Source organism: Typopeltis vanoorti, chromosome 24 (genome assembly GCF_054136105.1).
Source record: "Typopeltis vanoorti isolate ZY-2024b chromosome 24, IOZ_Tvanoo_1.0, whole genome shotgun sequence".
NCBI classification, from domain to species: domain Eukaryota; kingdom Metazoa; phylum Arthropoda; class Arachnida; order Uropygi; family Thelyphonidae; genus Typopeltis; species Typopeltis vanoorti.
In genome coordinates, this window is record NC_143572.1 from 32,638,217 (window position 1) to 32,654,569 (window position 16,353).

General features: G+C 35.4%; 1 protein-coding gene across 1 annotated transcript in view; it reads right to left on the reverse strand.

Annotated features, from left to right (window-relative positions):
- LOC150093085 (ATP-binding cassette sub-family C member 10) overlaps nucleotides 1–16,353 on the reverse strand; it is a 231,437-nt gene that overhangs the window by 144,525 nt on the left and 70,559 nt on the right. The window contains exon 7 of the mRNA XM_090414153.1: nucleotides 8,677–8,866. Within this exon, the coding sequence (XP_090270279.1) occupies nucleotides 8,677–8,866 (190 nt within the window). The remainder of the gene's footprint in view (nucleotides 1–8,676; nucleotides 8,867–16,353) is intronic.

Consider the following 16,353-nt stretch of genomic DNA (forward strand, 5'->3'; position numbering starts at 1 on the left):
TAGATTGGAACGAAGAGATAGCATTTGGGAATAAGGAAAATGAATTTCTTGAGTTCTTGATAGATAACTATCTCAGCAGCATGTAAAGAAAGGCATGCAAGGATCAAGAGTTCTAGATTTCATCGTTTCATCAGAGGATGTAATTGTTAGAGGGGTTTCATATTTTCCTCCAGCTGGTGAAAGTGATCATGAAGTAATCACCTGTGTTGTGGGTATATGTGGGATTAATAAGGCTGGTGAAAGGATATATGTGGGATTATAAGGCTGTGATTATGAGAAGCTTAGGAGACAACTTTGAGCTATAACATGGAATGAAGAGTTGAGCAGTAAGGAAATAAATGTATAAATGTATCCCAAAGGTCAAAAGGCTGAATAAGGTAGGTGTAAAATGGATGAATGTGGAGCTTAAGCATGCAATCTGGAAAAAGAAAGTACTTTGGAGGAAGTACAAGATGAATAATGGTAATCAGTCACATGAAGAATATAAAGAACAAGCCAGGAGAGTGACTCAGTTAGTAAGGAAAACAAAAGTAGAGTATGAGCAGAAATTGGCAAATCAGGCTAAGAAAAACCACAGAGTTTTTTTTTTAGATATGTGGCAAGTAGAAGGAAGAAGATCATAGAAAGATGAAGGGATGAAAGTGGTAGAATGGTAACTGCTGCAGAAGATATTGTTGAGGTATTCAGTGATCAATTTATGAGGGTGTTTCATCCTGATCAGAGTGCAATCATGAGGAACTTAAGTGTAAAGGACATAGGAGAGGATAGCTTAATTGTGAGTGAGCACGAGGTATTTGAGGAAATAACCTTGATGTTAATAAGGAGATAGGTTTTGATGACATATCACCATGCATCTTAAGGGAATGTTCCAGGGAACTGGCAGTAACATTGGCATGCCTGTTTAATAAGAGTTTTGCAACAGCACAGGTTCCAAGGGAGTGGAAGGAGAGTAAAATTATTCCACTGCATAAAGGCAGTGATAAGGCCGTAGCTTCAAATTATAGGCCGGTCTGTATATCTGGAGTTGTAGTGAAGATCCCGGAGAGATCGGTGAGAAGTAGGATACAGAAATGGGTTGATAACAGCAGTATTCTCTGTGGTTATCAGCATGGGTTTGTTAAGAGGAGATCATGTTTCACTAACTTACATATGTACTATAACAAGGTGACAAATACCTTGGACAAGGGAGATGCATATACGGTAGTGTGCTTGGATTTTGCCAAAGCTTTTGATAGACTGCCACACGACACTGTTAAATAAATTGAAACAAATGGGATTGGATAACAGGCTTCTGAGTTGGATCAGTGACTGGCTGTCAGATAGGTATCAGAAAGCTGTATATGGGGGGTGCAGTATCTCAACAGAGAAAGGTCACCAGTGATGTGCTGTAGGGGTCAGTTTTGGGGCCATTGCTGTTTAATTTGTATGTTAATGATACTGGGTTGGATTTAACTAGTGATATCCAGCTGTTTGCAGATGATGCAAAACTGGGGAGAGCAATGCACAGTCAGGCTGATGTTAATGCCTTAAAAGAGGACTTGAATAGATTGCATGAATGGATATATAAGTGGAACTGTCAGTTCAATGTTGCGAAGTGTAAGGTCTTGAGATCTGGTAAACAACGATGGCATGCAAAGTATACACTTGGTGGGGAAACTTTAACAGAAGTAGAGGAGATGAACGATCTAGGAGTGATGGTGGACAAGGACCTGAAATTCAGGGGTAACGTTGCACAAGTTGTAAAGACATCACACCGAATAATGGCAATGATGTGGAGAACGTTGACATGCAAAAATAGAGAGGTTATGATTCCATTGTATAAGGCCTCATATGGATTATTGTGGACAGATATGATCGCTGGGTTTTCATGGTGACGAGGATATGTTGGAAAGGGTACAGAGAAGAGTCACAAAGTAGTCAGTGGTCTTTGAAATGTGGAGTATGAGGACAGATTGAGAGAATGTGAGTTGCAGAGCCTCGTGAATAGGAGGAAGAGGGGGGGGATATGATTGAAACATATAAGCTGGTCAGGGGTTGTTATCAGGTAGACATGGAAGAGATTTTTCATAGAATGATAGTGGGGAGTAGAACAAGGAGCCATTGCTGGAAACTGTATAAGGAAGGTGTGAGCAAAGGAGTGAGAAGCAGGTTCTTTGCATGGAAGGTGGTTGGTGAATGGAATGTATTGCCTGAGTATGTTGTGAATGGGGACACATTGAATCAGTTTAAGATGTGGTTGGATGAGCATTGTATGCAATAGTGAGTACCTCCCACGATGAGTCTCTGACTCCACGGAGGTCAAATGCTAATAATAATAATAATAATAGTAACATAGTCAATTAGACTTTTCTTATTCCTTGCCTCTTTTCTCCATGTGAATTTGTGCACATTTTTATGTTGGAACATTGTGTTAATAATAACCAGTCCATGTCCTGAGCAGAATTCCAACAGATATTTGCCATTATTATTAGCTTTGCTCTTTTCTCCGAATTTTCCCAAAATATTTTAGTATGTGTGACAATCATTTCCTACTTTACTATTTAGATCCCCAACAAGGACTAACTTTTTCTTTTTTATTGTGTCAGTTGCTTTCTCTAAAGCCTCAAAAAAATTCCTCCACTTCTACCTTAGTAGAAGTTTCTGTGGGACCATAGGCACAAATAAGTCTCGTTGTCCAGTTCCCCATTCTGATATTTGCCCACATCACTCTACTTGAAACTTCCTGCCATTCAAAAAGATTAGCTCCATATTTAGTGTTGAATATTACGGCTACTCCTTCTTTTCCCTTGATTGTCATTGCCTGAATATAATATTTTGTTTTTATTGCTCAGAAAGATCTCACCAGTTTGTCTTTTTGTTTCAGTCACTCCTATTATGTCGATCTGGTACTTATCCAATTAACTATGGAGTCACACACACACACACACACACACACACACACACACACACACACACACACACACACACACACACACACACACACACACACATCCCCCCCCCTTCAGATTAAATGAAGAATGATGTGATGCCTATCTTTAAATTTTTGTTACACCATATTTGTGACTGTGACACTAGTTCAGCAGGCATGACACTGGACTTCACACAGTCAGAGTCTATGTTATATTTTACATAGTGTTTATGATTTTAATGTGGCAAACACATTTTGACCCATCAATTAAAATGCAATTAAAAATTTCTGCACTATTTCCCATAATCCAGGGTACAGTGTCGGTGTTGATTTTTGAAGCTAGAACTCTTGGTATCCAGTTTTGAATTTTATTTTTAGTTCTTCATTTGTTGTGAGTTCTATGAGTTCCACTTCTAAATTTGATGATCCTGCTGTGCTTACATGTGAGAAAGGATCAAGAACCCAATTTGGTATATTCATGTTTAGAATATCCTTGAATCGCTCATTGAAATCAGCATGGAGAACCTCCAAGTGTTGGCAGTATGTAAGTAAATCTTCCTTTTTGAGAGACACTGCTGATAAATTTGAAAAGTGGCTATATTCCCCTCGGCCCATATTTCGCTTGAACAAAAGCGGCAATAACGTTTTTTGTTTTAATTCAATTCAATTCATCACCTTGTAGTTGTAGATTGACTTCATTAAATATTTTATAGAGGTCTGTCAAATAAGCGATGTCATTTTTGGATGTAATCAGGTTGGCCCGCAATCCATCGTCTCTGTTTTCTAGGAACTCTAGTACTGAATCAAACAAATTGTAAAATCGATTCAGACAAATACCTTTTGAAAGCCAGCAAACTTCTGTGTGAAGCAGCAAACGATTGAAATCTTCATCATTTTCACTACAAAGTTGGCCAAACAATCTGTCACTCAATGAATTGCTTCTAATCTTGTTGACTACTCTAATAATGTAATGGAGCGAAGTGTGCAGGTGTTCACTTAAATTTTTTGCAACCAAATGTTGACAATGAAGAACACAATGTATAGCGAGTACATTTGGTACTGCTTGTTTCAAATGCACTATGAAACCCTTGTGGTGCCTTGTCATTGCTGGAGCACCATCAGTAGCAGCAGACAAAATATTACGAATAGGAATGTCTTTCTCTTGAAAAAACTTATTCATGATATTAAACATAGATTCTCCCTTTGTATCCGCTTCCAAGTTTTTAGCAAATAATAATTCTTGACAAACTTTTTCTTCTTTTATGAATTGTACGTATGATAAGAATAGTGGTTCATTATTTTGGAGAGTTGATTCATCGAGTTGAATGGAAAATTGGCATGTCTTCAAATAATCGCACAATGATTTTTCAACGTCTTCAGCCATTTCATCGATTCTTCTTTGCACTGAATTATTGCTCAAAGGAATTTTCCTGATTATATCTGATGCTGGCTTATGAAGCACAGTGTTTATTACTTCTTTTACTGCCGGCAAGATTAATTCCTCACCAATTGTGTGTGGTTTTCCCACTTTTGCGATTAATAATGAAATATTATAAGAAGCTTGTAATCCATCATTATCTTGTTTAGTGGACGACATAAAAAGTTTTGATATAGTTAGACGTTTAAAATCTTTTTCTTCTAGTACTTGAAAATAGGACAAATCTTTATCCTTTTTGTTAGCATGCATTTTAGTCAAATGCTCTTGTAGCCTAGAAGCAGTGCCAGATTTACGTATAAGCTAAAAAAAGCTACAGCTTAGGGTCTCGCAATCTGCCAGGGCCTCAAATAAAAAAAACAAAAAAATATAAAAATTGATAAAAAAATATTCTTAAAAAAATCACTCAAATGAAGTCAGACATATCACAATGATAATTTCTAAATAATTTTAAATATACAAAATATAACATTAAAATAATTTTGACGCATTGTAAAAGTGATTGAGATATTTTGTCTTCTTTTTTTTTTTGAGCCTTCTCGTTTTTAAAACCCTTTAATTATATAATTATTTCTGTGATTTTGTAAACGCATACTTTATTATTTTTTAAATAAAAATTAAAAGACAATATATTTTCATATATTAAAAAGGCGTATATATTTTAAATTTTTCCGAGACCAGCTGATGTAATTTAAAACAGTAGAAGGCATCTGGGTTTTGTATAGCTTAGGGCCTCAGCAAGCCAAAATCCGGCCCTGGCTAGAAAGCTTCATTGCTTCATTTGAAAACACTTTTTGGCAAATCAAGCACATGGATAATAATTGGTTCGTAGGAGACTGAATAAAACCATATTTCAAATACTCAATACTGTACTGTCGACATTTCTTCTTATATTCAGACATAATGAAGTAATAAAATTTGTAAAAATATTAAAAAAATAAAAGATTTAATTTACACTTTGTATGACTCCACTTATCTATCACACTTTCGACTGATGATTGTTGGTAAAGCACACAAAAAATAATGAAACTTATTCCTAAACCACTGGTATTTATAGATTTGAAATCTAGCCCGAATCGACTTGCATGCATTGACTTGTTTGCGATACCATCGTACGTGTGCTTTGAACAAGTCACTGCAAGTGCCCATATTCCTGTTAAAACAGCTGAATTGAGTGAATTAGTTGTAATAGTTGACCGACATACTACTAGTTAAGACGCGTCTGCTGCGTGGATAGCCTAAAGCCTATATGGCACGATCAATTTTTACAATAGCAAAAAATGAATAAATTTTTTAAGTATATAAAAAATAGAAGTTAATATATCCTGTATGACACGTTACATTTTTTATTTTGCAAGCAAGCGCATTTTGTTTCTCCGACCACGACATTGTCCGAATAATTATAAATAATAATTAATAAATAAAATAATTACACAAGATATAAACAACAAACCTACAAAACATAATCACAGAAAACAGTATAATAAGTTTCGAATAATATTTGCTTTGTTTTTTCCCTCTAGTTAGCAATATAAGTTAGTATTAACTAGGCTAACTAAAATTTACAATTTTATTTCTTTCTTGCCATTATTATTTTTACTCATAATATTAAATTATATAAAATTGGGTTTATTTTTGTACAAATCAATTAGAAAAGTGGTTTTATATATTTTTCTAGTGGAAAGGCTTAGATGTTGGCTATGGATTATTACTAAATAGTTTAGGGAAATAACAACGTAGACTAGGATATACATTAAAATAACTTTTTAATACAAATCTAATATTTCGGCAACATCACGTTGCCATTTTCAACAGGAACTTGTGAGCAAGACATGTGCATGTAGGCACAGCAAACAGTAAATGAGGACGAAGCTGTGCTGTTTGCTGTGCCTACGTGCACATGTCTTGCTCACAAGTTCCTGTTGAAAATGGCAACGTGATGTTGCCGAAATATTGGATTTGTATTAAAAAGTTATTTTAATGTATATCCTAGTCTACGTTGTTATTTCCCTAAACTATTTATATATTTTATATATATTTTGAAATGAAATATAACGAATATATTTGCTACTGTAAACATAACCTATTATACACACACATATATACATGCTCTATTTTCTCATTGACATAGAAAATTGACATCTATTACTATCTGACATGGTAAATTTTCAAATGATTAAATAATTGAAATAGAAAATTGATAAAAAAATTGATCGTGTAAGACGGCATAAGATGAATTAAAATGCAATATTTAAATTTTAAATGATTATCTAATCGCAAAATCACGAAAATAATTAATTTTTAAATATATATTATTTAAAGTCCACGCGGTTAGCCTAGTGGCTGTGCGCTTCGCAACCATATGCCTGGGGAAGGAGTGTCCTTGGTTCGATTCCCGCCGACGACGTGAGGAGCTTAAGGATCTTCCTCAGCCATAGCCAAGTTAGCCGGTCTTGGACGTAGACAGTAGGGTTTCCCCCAGTTTATCTGGGGTTTATCATCCCGCAAGCAGGCAAACTGGCCTTGAGAACTCAACACTACAGGCCATAGGATACACCGGGGCATAAGGCTGACCACCTTATCCTGTGAACGGTTTGAGGTCCGACGATTAACTAACCCTCGACACCGCAAGGTAAAAGAGGGTAAAAGGAAGATGATGATGATATATATTATTAATTTCTTCTATAAAGAGCCGCCGACCCCTAGACCGCCTAAACGCCCCCCAAATGCTTCTGATCCCACTATAGGCCCCCCCCCAGAAAGCTTCAGCACCCACTGGGAGACGGTACCACCCACTTTGGGAACCTATGGTCTAGATCATCAATAGCAGAGTTAAATTTAGCTTACATTCATTTCTTTTTAATTTTCTTCTCTAAACTTTTCTACATTTTTTTAGTTTAAATTTAGATTAAATCTCTTTAGGTGAGGCTGCAGTCAAACAATTTGAATATAAAAGGTAAAAGAAGGAAGGTTAACAAAAGCTGATTGTCATTAAGGTTTTGAGCTTACAAGATGAGAGCACTCTTGTAATGAGAGTACCTTTAAAACTTCTCAGCTTTTTGAAGTCTAATTTTTCTGTACTGCTAGTTTCAGTATAGAGGAAAGAAAGATTGGGGATTTTATTTTTGGTTATGAAATGCTCTGTGTTTATTTTTTACTATGGGTGCAATCTGTTACAACGAGAGCTAAAAAATTCTCTTTGTCTTTGACCTATATGCTAAAGCATGCACACTTACTGCATTTTTCAATTGTTATGTATTAAGAGGCCATGTTGTATGGACTGGTATCCAGTTAACAAGAAATGAACTGAAATATGCCAAGTAATGATATTAATTGAAGGGACACACAAGAATCTAATATTAAAGCTATAAATTAAAACCAAGACTTCTGTTCTGTATTTTTTGTGTACTTTTATTAACAGTAAATGCTAGATTTTAATTAAGACTGAAATCCTTTCAGCATCAGGCACACTAAATTCAGGGGGTCAACCTACATCTGATTAAATATGGTATCCTATTCCACTAAGCCAAAGATTTACTCATTTGCTATAGACTTTCAAATAAAAAAGGAAAACTATATCAAAATATAATGTAGTGCCTCCACAGTGCAATTGAAAGAACAACAGTACATTGCACCCTTCTGTTAGAAAAGGCCTAAGTTCAATTCTCATTGTAAAGAGAGGAATCTTTATATGAATTTTTTTCAATTGAAGGTGAGTTAGATGATCTGATACAGAGGTAAAAGGTTTTTTTCTTCCTAAAACTTGGGTTTTTAATCCTGTGTAGAGGCAAATCAGCTTTGAGAACACATGCAATTTACAGACAAGAAATACTAACGGTAGCAGTGGTCGTGGTAGATGGTGTTGTGTGTAGCTGATGATGGTAGTAGCAGTTCTGTGTAGCTGATGGATTAAATGGTGGAGATAGAATGTTGTTGAGTAGAGTGCACTCCCTCAATGAGTCCTTGAGGTATCATGTAATAATAATAATAATCTCTTTCAAAGTGCAGTAAAAATCTCTCAAATCTGGTATTCTAAACATGCTGGTATTGCAAAAAATAGTTCTGTTAATACCATTCTCTATTTTATTAAAGATTAATTATAGTATGGGAATTAATGCCAAAATAGCATACAATAGCATCACAATAGTATGTGATGTGTAAAAAAGAAAAAAGTTACATCATGCAATAATTAGCTGCAGAGATTTTGCCTTTGCTAGGCTAGTCTGTGTGATTAGTTGAAATTTCTGAAAATGATTTTCCATAAAACAGCAAATGACCAAACTAAACCAAATATGAATATTTTGCTACTATCTAGAATAAGTTATTAAGATACCTTGAGCTACTATCTTTCCATCATCCAAAACAATTATGTGATCAGCTTTATGTAAAAAGCCTGTATGGTGAGTACAGAGAATTCGTGTTTTATTTTTCAAAAGTCCCATGATACAATGCAAGAAGATATGTTCAGCAACACGTGTATCAACAGCTGAGAGAGGATCATCAAGCAAATAAATGTTTGCATCCTGCATAAGAAAAGAAATGAAAATATAGCACATATTATGATTTCAATATTTATCTAGCATAAAGCTCATTAATTATATATTTTTAATCATTTTATATTTTAAAATGAATAACTTGAATAAGCAAATTTACTAAGATATTCAGGTACAGCAACAAAATTAGAGAAGAGTTTAAGATCAAAAGTAATCGCTCTATAAAGTTTAAATACTTTTGATGCCCACAGTTTTGTTAATGGAGAACCTTAAAATGTAGAAAAATCAATTATATATATATATAAAACATTTACCTTCATTCATGTATTCAGTAATCTTCAATATCAAGCCACTTTCCTGGCTTCTCGTTTTTCTTTAATTCTTAGACAGAAGATCTTGGTAAATGTCCTATTACTATTCCAAATAACCAACATTCAATGTCCCCTCTCCTTTAATTTTTCTGAAAGATTTTCCAGGAAATGATAAGAAGAATCTTGCCCAAAGTGTGTACCAAAAAAGTCATTTAGTAATGATGGCATCTCTTACTTTGTACTGCAGGTCTATGCTACAAGGTTGACTCCTGTTCTATTTTGCCTTCTTATCTCTCCTGGCCATTGGTATCAATATGGCAGCATGAAAATTAGTCCACACTCATTCATTCCTATGAAAGGCAACAGATTGTTGCATTTAATTATTGTTCAATTTCACTTACTTTACATCCTTCTAAGATAATGAAGGAAACTATCAACACTCAACTTCTGTGCTATCTTGAAGCCTTTCAACTAATAAATGATCAACTTAATGGATTCCACCACTCTACCAACAGGGATCTCCTTACTTATGTTATACATGCTTGGATAAATGCCATGGAAAAGTTCTCAGTGAATTCCTTTGAATAGGGTGCTCTCGAATGTTAAAAAAAAAAAAAAAAAAAAAACTAGCAACACTGCATATAAACTACATAGACATTGTTTATATGTTTGAAAGTTTTTTTTTTTCATTTGATTATATGAAATTACTACTTGTATATGAAATGAGTATATGGAAAAATGACTTCTGTATTACTTCAACATTTGTATCACTTCTGGGTCTGGCTCCCACTGATGAGACCTCAATAAAGGTCAAAACTGCTCTGGGTAGTGATCCTTCCCATAATGCATAGTGTTATATATGTCCATAAGGATACATACATTGCTCTATAGGATACTAAGGCAATTAATGTGAAGTAATTAGTCTCTATATACAAGTAGCCCAGTTGTGATATTACTTCATGCACAAATTTTTATTTGCTTACACTTGGATAAAGGATTAAACCAAGAATATAATTTCTTGGAATTTTTAATTTATGGTTTATATGTGATTTTAATTAGATTCAATTCAATTCATATCTTAGGTATTCTGAAGAGGGCATTTCATAGTGTAGTACTTGGCACTGATGAGAACTAGAGCAATAGCACCCAAGACATCACTGTTCAAGTTCCAGATGAGGGAGGGACTTTAGTATGGTGTAGTGTTCTATGAAATGTATCCATTACTGAGAAGTCACAGACTTTGTTGGAAAACAAGAGTAGCCAGCATATATACTGTATGTGTGGGGAAGGGGAGTTGAGAGCAAGTGCTAGAAGTTTTGAATTGGTTGAAAGTGAAGTGCTAGAACGAAGGAGAGACTGAGAGGGAATGGGCATATGGGAAGGGAGAGATGGGGCTACTACACTAATACTAGAAGCATTATGCACATAAAGTAGAAAATTTTGGCACTAATTAGTTCTTCTTAGCCAAAAGTTGTTGGTTTTAGCGAACTATTGCTGACAGAAGATGATATAATTAGTGGAAGAGAATGTGAGGGTTTAAATATTTTCAGGGAGGACAGAGTGTATAGAATGGGGAAGGGATATTGCTGATAACAGGAGATGAACTGCAGCCAAACAGAATAAACTTTGGCAGGAGGTTAATGAAAGCAGTGCATTTAAACCATCAAGTGTGAGACAGAGGCCAATCTGATATCAGTTACTGCTTTAGGTCAGAGAATGCAAAGAATAACACAGATGGCATGCATTGGCAAATAGACTCAGTGAGTGGAGGGTGAATAATTATTATGAGATTTCAAGTATGGGAATACAGACCGGAAGGAGGAAAGGACCCTTAAATGAAAGGAGAAATTTATACAGCTACTAAAGAATTTATACAGCTACTACAGCATAATTACCTGAGGCAGCATGTGATGGAGAATACCAGGGGGTTTGAAAATGCTGAGTCTAGTAATTGCATCATAGGATTTATATATAATAACTAAGGTTACTGCCGAATGGTGAGAGTTATCGTGTGTTCTTGACATGAGAGATCATAACATGTGAATTTACATATAAGAGCAGGTATACGTGGAATTACAGAGCTGGTAATTATGACAAACTCAGGAGACTGCTTGAAGCAATGCATGATATAAGAAGAAACTTTAAGAGATGGATGTTTATAGCACATGGGAAATTGTAAGGGGAGGAGGGATTAATTTATTAGGTGGAACATGGTGGTTTTTCTCCAGGAGATCTGTGGGTTGTATCAAAAACATGGTCTGCAAGGCCAGATTGACCATAGTCATGATTGCAGGTGTATGATTTGCATTCTTCTAAGTCAATCTGGCCTTGCAGACCATGTTTTGGATATAACCCACAGGATCTCTCGGAGAAAAACCACCACGCTCTACCATAGTAAATTCAAAAAAAGAAAGACTGTTTTTAGAATCTGCAGCAGCAGCACTCAGAAATCAACCGAATTTAAATAAATATGGTTGCATAAAACTTCCCAAAATTTTGGAAACATTAATTATCAGAGATCCCACGTTACATCCTAGGCTACCTACAAATGCCCATAGAGGGTGCACCACCTAGATAGAACTTTAGAGTCATCCACGTGTTTCACTTAGTATTGTATTTGAGTGTGTTGTCAAAAGTTATTTGTAATCCCTGAAGATGTCTACGTGACAGACGAAATATTGGAAGCATTAAAATTAGTTTTAATCCTTTCCCAATACTGAAAATATTCCATTAAACCTCCAATTTGATGTCCTCACAGCACTTAAGCCTCAACATATGAATTCCTCTTGTTCTTTGGAACAGCCTTCTTCATGAAGTATTCTCACACAATTACAACCTGCAACTCATCAAGAAAAATGTCAATAAACTTTGTCTTTCTCAATTCACACCTGCATCTGATGCATAGAACTGACATGCTTATAAGTCCTCTGACATCTTGTGTAGAAAATCAATAAAAAATAAATAATAAATTGATAGATATTATTGATAGATGAGGGTTCTGAAAAATTAGGGAAGAGAACAGATGGTATCACTGGCAGAAATAAAAATATTAAAAATGAGGATCATCATCATCAATTGTTTTTTGTCCACTGCTGGACAAAGGCTTCCCTCAAATTCCTCCATTCAGTTCTATCTTGAGCTTTTCTATGCTACTGAATTCCAGCTATCTCTCTTTAATCTCATCTTCCCACCATCTCTTTGATCTTCCTAGCTGTCTTTCCATCTCTAGAATACTGTTCTGATATCAACTTTGTCCATTTTTGAGTATTATTTCTTGCAATATGACTGCCCATTGCCATTTGTTCTTTTAATTGCTGTTATAATGTCTCTCACCCTAGTCAAAGTTCTGATCCAAGTATTGTGCTTTCTATCTAGAATGGTAATACCGAGTTATGATCTTTCAATTTTCCTCTGGATAACCCTCAACTAGTTGGTCAATTTTTCTTTTAAGGCAGATTGGGATGTTTCCTTTGAGTGCTTCACAGTGTTTTCCAAAAGCTATCCATCCAAGTTGAATTCTATATATAATTTCCTCTTTGCAGTCTCCCTCTACTGTGATCTTTTGTCCTAGATAGGTGGTTGCTATATTAATTTCCTGGTTTTCCATTTGTATTGACTTTTTGGTGATGTATTTATTATACATTTTTGTTTTACCGTTGTTTGTATTTAATCCTTTCTTTTTACTATCTGCATTCAGTTTATCGATTATTTGTTGAAATTCTCCTGCAGAGTTTCCTAAAAGAACAATATCATCAGTGAACTGTAAGTGATTTAGTTCTTTCTCATCTACCATGATTCCTCTATTTTTCCAATCCAGGTTTTTAAAAATGTCTTCAAGGACTGCTGTAAATAAATCAGATGAAATTGTATCTTCCTGTTTAACTCCCTTTTTACAGGAAATTTCATATTTGTTCCTGCTTTCATAGATGCAGATTGAATTTATATATATATATATATATATATATATGACTAAGTATATCAATGCATTTTTTCGATTCCTTAATTTTTTTAGGGTTTCTAAAATAGCTAACACTGAGATTAAATCAAATGCCTTAAATGCCAGATGTAATTAAAGTTTCCGTTTGTGTTTTTAATAATTTGTCTTATTACATAAATATGATAACTAGTGCTATAGTGTTTTCTGAATCCTGCTTGTTCTGAAGGTTGGCAAAAATCTAGTTCATTGTGTATTCTGTTGCTAAGGATTTTAAAATGAGAATATTAGAAAAGAACTTGACACTTTAAATTAAGGGGATAAAAATCCCTTAGTTTTTCAGCCAGTATGCGAAACTCTAGGATCGAAAACTACGATCTAAGCGTTTCATGCCAACGAACTATCGGCGAATCCAAGCGTAAGTGACCACTTGGCGTACCACACCAAGGCAACTTGATGCAAAGGTGGAGCAAGCTCCCTCACTATTCTTGATATTTTCTCATAATGTAAAAACACACAGCTCCTAGGAGATGTAATACTGCTTTACATTATGAGGAGAGGTCACTACCCAGACCGGTTTCAACCTTTTTTGAGGGCTCATCAATGAGCAGTTAGACCTAGAATATCAAAGTTTTAAGTGAAAAAAGAACTTACATACCTTCGCTATATGAATGCCAGAAAAGGTGTGCCACTATATATTGTATTATAACATATTATAATTAAGAAGAAAAGCTGAATGGCTATTTTTTTTCTGGCAAAGTTGATAAATTAAGGGGAGAAAAATCCCTGATTGTTTTTCAGCCAGTATGCGAAACTCTAGGATCGAAAACTACTATCTAAGCGTTTCATGCCGACGAACTATCGGCGAATCCAAGCATAAGTGACCACTTGGTAGTTACATCTCCTAGGAGCTGTGTGTTTTTACATTATGAGAAAATATCAAGAATAGTGAGGGAACTTGCTCCACCTTTGCATCGAGTTGCCTTGGTGTGGTATAGTTCGCCCACCGATTAGAGATCCTTCGACACTTCTGCGCATCCCAGAAAAAGGTGAATCCATTCCGATAATAGGGTACTCAGTCCATATTGTAGGATGAGTTGTTTATTATTACCGGTCAGAAAATTAACTTCTCTTTTATGATTATTGTAGTTAACTATGTTGCTTGTATAACAGTTGGAAAATTTTACCTATAAAACACGTGATTTCGCATGTTGGTGACCAATTCGGACGTCTCCTTCATTTCTTTCTCCCCTTCAGCATGAATAGACTATTCTTGGAAAGACGAGAAGCAGGAACCTACAAATGGTGGGCGAACTATACTATCAAGTGGTCACTTATGCTTGGATTCGCCGATAGTTCGTCGGCAAGAAACACTTAGATCGTAGTTTTCGATCCTAGAGTTTCGCAAACTGGCTGAAAAACAATAAGGGATTTTTATCCCCTTAATTTATCAACTTCACCAGAAAAAAATAGCAGTTTGGCTTTTCTTCTTAATTATAATATGTTATAATACAATATATAGTGGCACACCTTTTCTGGCATTCATATAGCGAAGGTATGCAAGTTCTTTTCACTTAAAACTTTGATATTCTAGGTCTAGCTACTCACTTCTCCTCATAATGTAAAGCAGTATTACATCTCCTAGGAGCTGTGTGTTTTTACATTATGAGAAAATATCAAGAATAGTGAGGGAGCTTGCTCCACCTTTGCATCGAGTTGCCTTGGTGTGGTACTACCAAGTGGTCACTTACGCATGGATTCGCCGATAGTTCGTTGGCATGAAACGCTTAGATAGTAGTTTTCGATCCTAGAGTTTCGCATACTGGCTGAAAAACAATAAGGGATTTTTATCCCCTTAATTTATCAACTTCACCAGAAAAAAATAGCAGTTTGGCTTTTTTCTTAATTAGAACTTGACACTGTTAGCAAAACAAGTGTTTTTAGCCAGAATGACTAGAAAAAGACACAGAGGAAGACCAAGATTAGGTGGATTGATAATACAATAAGAAAGGCCTCAGAAGACCAAAATATAAGAACAGACAATACTGGACAAGTGGTATGGTCACTTAAGCAGAATGGGAGAGAAAAAATTAGCAAAAAAAGTGTTCCCTGTCAGGTTGGCAGGAAAACGACCCACAGGAAGACAATTGACTTCCTACCATGCCAGCTTTGTTAATTCTGTTGTCTATTCCATATTTAATTTACCATCTTCACTAAAAATCGTGCCTAAGTAGCTGAAATGTTTTACTTGTTCCACAGGTTCACCAGCAGTTGACAATTTCACCGATTCTGCCTATTTTCATTGTATTTGTCTTTCTATTGCTGACCTTCATACCATACCTATTAACAACAGTTATTCAATTTAGTCAGGAAATCTTGCAGACTTGTAGCAGATTTATTTAGAAGTATAACATCCTCCGCATAAAGCAAAGAGCTGACATTGATATCTCCAATTTTGATATCATGTTTAATACCACTTTCCTTCATAATGTGATCCATATAATGAATAACAGAGGGGATAATGTACATCATTGTCTCACACCAGATTTAACATTAAACCATCTTTCTATACCTCCTTCAATTCTAACTGCTGACTTGCAACTCAAATAAAGACTAAGTATTGCTTGATATAATGCCTCATTGACACCATATAACTGTAGCGTATTGAATAGCTTCTCTCTCTTAGCACCTTGTCATATGCCTTTTCCAGATCGACAAAACTTAAATACAAATCTTTGTTATATTCCCATGATTTCTCAACTATTTGTCGTAAACTGCAGATCAGATCCTGACAGCCTCTATTTCTCCTGAATCAAGCTTTTCTTCCACAATTCTTCTCAACCATTTTTCAAGTATACTTACATAAACTTGCATAAATTACTCCAGATTGATAGAAACCTGAAATTTAGGAGACATATTGCAAAGGTGGTGAAGGTAACACAGAGGATTGCTGCAATTATGAGAAGGACAGTGACATGCAGAGATAAAAGGGTTATCATTCCATTGTATAAGTCTCTGATCAGACCACACTTAGACTATTGTTCTCAGATTTGGTCCCCAGAATTTGAAGGGGATAAATTAACTGTGGAAAGGGTACAAAGACGGATGACAAAGATGGTTTCAGGACTACAATTTTGGTTATGAGGATAGGCTGAGAGAATGTGGACTGCAGAGTTTGGTGGATAGAAGGAGAGGTGAAATGATTGAGACTTAACCTGTTGAGAGGTGGTTACAGGGTTGACACTGGGGAGTTCTTTTGCTTGGTTGAACAG